The sequence below is a fragment of the Pteropus alecto genome, unplaced genomic scaffold (genome assembly GCF_000325575.1).
Source record: "Pteropus alecto unplaced genomic scaffold, ASM32557v1 scaffold251, whole genome shotgun sequence".
Classification (NCBI taxonomy): domain Eukaryota; kingdom Metazoa; phylum Chordata; class Mammalia; order Chiroptera; family Pteropodidae; genus Pteropus; species Pteropus alecto.
The window spans coordinates 490,937-496,591 of NW_006431048.1; the positions used below are offsets into that span (position 1 = coordinate 490,937).

Consider the following 5,655-nt stretch of genomic DNA (forward strand, 5'->3'; position numbering starts at 1 on the left):
TTTTTCAGTTCTTGAAATTGTTGATATGACTCATTTTGGAACTCACTGAGTTTTTTCAGAAGTACAATCCTGAATTCTCTGTCATTTAAGTCGCACATTTCTATGTCTGTAAGCTTATTTTCTGGAGATTTTCTCTTTCTTTCTGAGATGCCTTGTCACCTTGGTTGTTCATGGTGTTTAATGGACTATTTCTCCGCCAGGGCATTAATGTAAGTGTATTCTGTTTTTTTTCCAGAAAGAAGATTTATTATATAAAGGTCTCTTTAGCCTGCTGCAAAGAAGGCACTTTTCTTTTGGTTTCCAGTAGGTGGCATCTAAGCCTCTTGGATCCCTGCTTTATATAAAACCTTAATAATGGCTTTATATAATGCCTTTATTTTCTTGTAGATATTTAATCACACTCACTACCCTCAGTTTCAGTCCCTGTCAGTGTCTGTGACAGTCTTGGCAGCGTTTGCTCAGATTCCCATGGTGATTGGTCTTGGAGGGTATTGGGGGAGGAGCTCTCTGGGTTGGGGGTTGCAGCTCAGCCTTGGTTTGCAACCGGGGTGGGTAAAAATCAACTATTGTTCCTCTGCCATCCAGTCCCACTTCTCTGCTTTCTGCCCTGCTGACTGGGCACTGCCACCGACCATGGGGAGCTCTGCCCAGGCAGGGCTGTTCAGGGAACTTGCTGCTCCTTCTCCCCTCCCCATCCTCCTACAGGGAGCTCCGGTGGTTGTGAGAGGGAGCTTCTTTATTCTTCCCAGTCCACCACCCGACACCCCGGATTCTGACCTGTGGTAGCTCTTACGCACAGATCCTACTCTCAGATGTGCTGGTGTGCAGTTTGGGTGTTTTTTGTTGAGTTTTAGATGTTCCGCTTATTGTTGTTTTAAGGGGAGAGATCTGAGGACTTCTCTCACTCCACCATGTTTCCTTTGCTTGGAACTGATGGTATTTGTTCGAGAAAGTCTCTCTTTCTGTTTTTGATACATAGATATTTAAGGTGATTTTTGTAGACGGCTAATTTTGTCCATTATATTCTGATTTTACCAGTTTAGTTAAATTCTTGTGAGAAGCACCTCACTCTAGACTCTAACATTCAGACTAGTTGCATTCTTTTTCTACTCATGATCAAAAATGAAAAAACTATTGCAAAAGGGTTATTATCAACAATATTTGTTGCTTCAAGAAAAATTGTGTTGGAAAGGAGTATAGCAAAATGAAAATAGCTTAATTTGTAGTGATAGCATGACAGTGGGTGAATTTTTTGCTTTTGATAGGATTTATTAATGATATTTATAATGAAAAAATAATGAATATTAATAATACAATACAGTAAGTAACACTTAAGATAGTGTATGTTCAATGAGAGTATGGGCCATGTTTTATTTAGCACAGTCTCTTTTGCTTGATAGAATTCTTCAAAAAATATTTGATGCTAACTGCTGTTCTCAAGCTGCTTGGTTCTTCTCCCTTTGTTCTTTTAGGAAGAAGAAGATATGGAAATGGCTGTTATCTACCTACAAAAGTTACTCCGGGGCAGAGCTGTTCAGAACATGGTATGTAGGGTTCAACTATTAGCCCTGTGCTTCTTTGCAAATAGATTTATAGAGTGCATATATGCTTGGTTTCTTGGGGTGAATTTCCGCTTGCTCTCTGCTATCCTATGGAACTATACTCTCGAATTACCTACCCATTTCCTTCCACTGCCATATATTGTCCAGGTGACACAGTGTAAAGGAAAGAAAAGACCTGCCAGCTGTTTGCCACAGTTGTAACCAAGGCAGTGTGAAACTAATATCTTCCTTGCGATTGCTAAATCCAGCAATTTTCTTACCTGAATTTTGACTATTAAAGTATCACAAATCAAGTAGGTTCCCTGATTTTCCACCAAGTCATAATACAATTATCTGAGCTGCATATAGCTAACAATACCTGAATAATAAATGAACTAGCTAAATAATAACTACAGTTTTGAACCCCTACTGTATGCCCACATTATATATTCTTTGCTATACACATATCATCTTTTTTTCTATCAATTACTACCCCATTTTTTTACAGGCAAGTAATGTGAGTCTGACAGAGATCGTGTTAATTATCAGCAAATTCAACTCTGGTCTTACTCACTGTAAAGATGTACCCAGATTATTTGTGCTGCCAGAGCAAGCACTCAATCTAAAAATGGACTGATATAAAGCCCAGGTAAAAATTTCTTTTGCCTCCAGACAGTGATAACTCTTAAGAGGCTAGTTTATGAAGAATAAGTCCAAAGAAGTGGGGCAAGCATCTTGTGTTCAGCATTGTTCTTTACTCTCCTTTTAGTATTTCCCCAGGAGAAATGCCACAGTTCAGACAGCACATTGTATATTATAAACCAGGGGCAGATCTATTGGAAGAGAAAATATGGTCATGAACTGCACCATCACCAGGATTCTTAGAGAAGGAGCACAGGAAATGAGGGGAAGGTTCAAGTTTCTTAATATGACCGTATAGTTGTCACTTTGTCTTTGAAAGGTATTTTAAGAAATTGAGCTCACTAACTGATAACTAAGCTCCTTCTCTGCCTGAGCAGCTGAAGGTGTAGAACAGAGGGCTAAACTTGCTCTGTGGATCATGCTCTGTCATCCCAAAAGGCAGAAAAGAACCCACTGTTCACAAGGGCCTCACAGGTCACTGTGTGTGAGTCCTTGTGCCTGGCACAAGGAATGCTAATTTGCAAGTCTCTGATTTGATTTGATACAGATGTTTGAAGGGAAAGAAAAGCGTCTGGAGTTGATCCAGGAGCTGCGCACCACCCATGCACTACAAGAAGATGACAGGCTGGTGAAGAAAGCTGAGAAGCAAGTGACTTTGGCCTTACAGCGGCAGAGGAACTTGCATGACCACAAGGTTCTTTCCTTTCCTTTCTTGTTACTTTTTTGTTACATTTTCTCCCTTGATTTTTATTATTGCATGAGCAACATTATATATGCTAATAAATAAATAGTGATGAAAAAAAAAACATTTCCTACAATCCCATCACACTATCACAGTCAACATTTTTAAACAACGCTGCTGCAGTCCATAATTTGAATGGGGTGTTCCCCTACTGAATTGAATATGGCCTTATTTTATTTGCAAAAAAAAAAAGAAAAGAAAAGAAGAAAAAAGAAAAGAAAAAGAAAAGAGAAGAAAAGGAAAAAGAAACCTACAGTTTAAAAGGTTTTTACTTTCCAATTTTTCTTAAATAATTGGTGACTCTACTGTATTTCAGTTAGTGGGAGCTTAGCAGAATGAATAAGTAATAAAAGCAATAGGAAAAACTGAGAAATAAGATTTATTTTTAAACATCAATGCTCATTTATGAGCTTTGGGGCTGTACATAGCACATGTTGGTTAAACTGCATTTTAAATATGTTAATATTGCATGATGATACTCTGTGACTTCCATCATTACCTCTGTGCCTTGTCCACTTGACAACAGCTGGTAATAGCAGCTCTTATCCAACAACTGTAAATGTTTTCCTGTTATCTCCTGGTGTTCACCTCTATATATACAGTTTTTATTGTTGACTACAGTATAGATACACTTTTACTACCTCTCCCATTTATCTGTAAATCAATGTGAAAAAGAATCAATTTGCACAGAGTTTACTGATCTAAGAAAGTACACTTAAAATAAAATTAATATAACCCACCTTTAGTAATACACATCTCTGCGATGTGTAGAATTGGGCACAAATGGTAAGCAGCTTGGGGATGAGCACACCTTTATTTCTTTTACATAGAAATAAAGCAGGACTAGATGGTCACTGACCTTGCTGAAGCTAGTGTGGGAGAGGGAAGAAGAAAGCCACAGGCTATAAGACCAAACAGAGCGACCAGAGAAAGAGAAGAATGTGGACACTGGAGTCTCTGACTCTAGAGTCGAGAGTCCTGGAAATGATGGCAACAGGGCTGCATTTCCGTTCAGATGAGGAGCAGAATGCCCTGGAAGCACCAGGTCCCAGGACCTGGATAGGAAAATGCCCTCCCTGGATCTGCGTGGTTTCTGATTATAGACTCTGGCAGATACACCTAAGCCAATCCAGGCTTTTCAACTCATCTGTCCCATTTACTGGACAAATACGTGGCTGATATATCATGTCAGCTAAGAGCTAAGGGAGTTAATGGGAAGAGCTGTCACTAAGCCAAGGACTGACCCTGCTTCCCTTCAGCTGTACCTACATACACCAGTGACGTGCAGGGGCTGGAGGGAGCAGGCACCTCACAGATACCTAAAGCAATGCTGATCTTTACCTTTTCTCCTTCTCTTATATTTTATGTAGGAAACAATCCAGAAAATGCACAGTTCCCAATTAGATAATACACTATGTGATACAACTACAGCAGAATCAAATTAAGTTGTACTACCTGAGCATACCCACATTTTTTGCTGAGGGAGGTGGCTAAACATGAATGAGTAGCCATCTTGAGATTTTAAAGTTGTATTTGCCCCCAAATGAGGGAGCTGTGATCTCCGGAGATGAGGAGAAAATCTATTTGTCATCTCTTGGCTGAATGACCACTTTATAAATGTGAGGAGTAGGGAGATGTTCATAGTGCCACCCTGTCTTTCCATCTCTTCCTGTTATGTAAGTAAAGCTGGACTTTGTGGTCAGAAGGCATGTGTGGGTTGGGTGGTGGGTAAGGATGAGGATGAGTGTGTTGGGGCTAGCCACTAAATTTGAATGACAGTCTCACCCAGTAGCCTCACCACCTTTGAGACCTGTACGGGTTTTTTCCCCTCAGATATAAACCAGAGAGGAACTGAGCACAGAGGCAGCACTTTAAATGTTAAAGTAGCAGGCAAGTGGGAGGAGAGCTCTTGTCCGTCATACCTGCAGACAGGAGAAGGAACAGGTTGAAGCTTCAGAGGATACAGTCTTCTTAAACACCTCGATTCTCCATGTGTCAAAGCTAGGACAGAGGGATCCACAGAATACTGTGGTTTATTCCTGGTCAAGAACTCTAGGGCTCTATTTTACTGCAATGATCAAATAGACATATATTTTTCCTGCTTCATTCTGAAGATAGTTGTTAATGACTTTGAAGTTATTTAAAAGAATAAAAAGGCCATGGATTTTCTACTTTCATGTTTAATAAAATAGATGAGTTGAAAAGCCTGGATTGGCTTAGGTGTATCTGCCAGAGTCTATAATCAGAAACCACACAGATCCAGGGAGGGCATTTTCCTATCCAGGTCCTGGGACGGGGTGCTTCCAGGGCATTCTGCTCCTCATCTGAATGGAAATATAGCCCTGTCTCCATCATTCTCAGGACTCTTGACCCTAGATTCATCTTAAAATCCCCCAAACTTGTGTTATAGGACCAATCACTAAAAAATTGAAAGGTATCATGAATGAATTTCTAGGAGCTACTATTTTATTAAACTCCAATATTATATTTCAATAAAACCCTTGACATTTTCCTTCATGTCCGAAGAGACATAGCACTTTACCTTCTGGATAAAATTGATATAAAAATATATGGTCTGTGTGGACACTAATAGAAATGTTTTTGCTAAATCCTCTTTATAATTGGAGGATTACAATCCATCAGTGACTAACTGATCAATCTACTTTCTCATGTCTAAATTTGTACCGTAAGTTTTCTTAGTAAGAACTCTTGAGATAGGGCCAATGGAAA

General features: G+C 39.6%; 1 protein-coding gene across 1 annotated transcript in view; it reads left to right on the plus strand.

Moving 5' to 3' along the window:
• The window catches only part of MAATS1 (MYCBP associated and testis expressed 1), a 66,674-nt gene that overhangs the window by 44,417 nt on the left and 16,602 nt on the right, over positions 1–5,655 (plus strand). The window contains exons 12-13 of the mRNA XM_006905587.3: positions 1,473–1,544; positions 2,731–2,877. Of these exons, the coding sequence (XP_006905649.1) occupies positions 1,473–1,544; positions 2,731–2,877 (219 nt within the window). The remainder of the gene's footprint in view (positions 1–1,472; positions 1,545–2,730; positions 2,878–5,655) is intronic.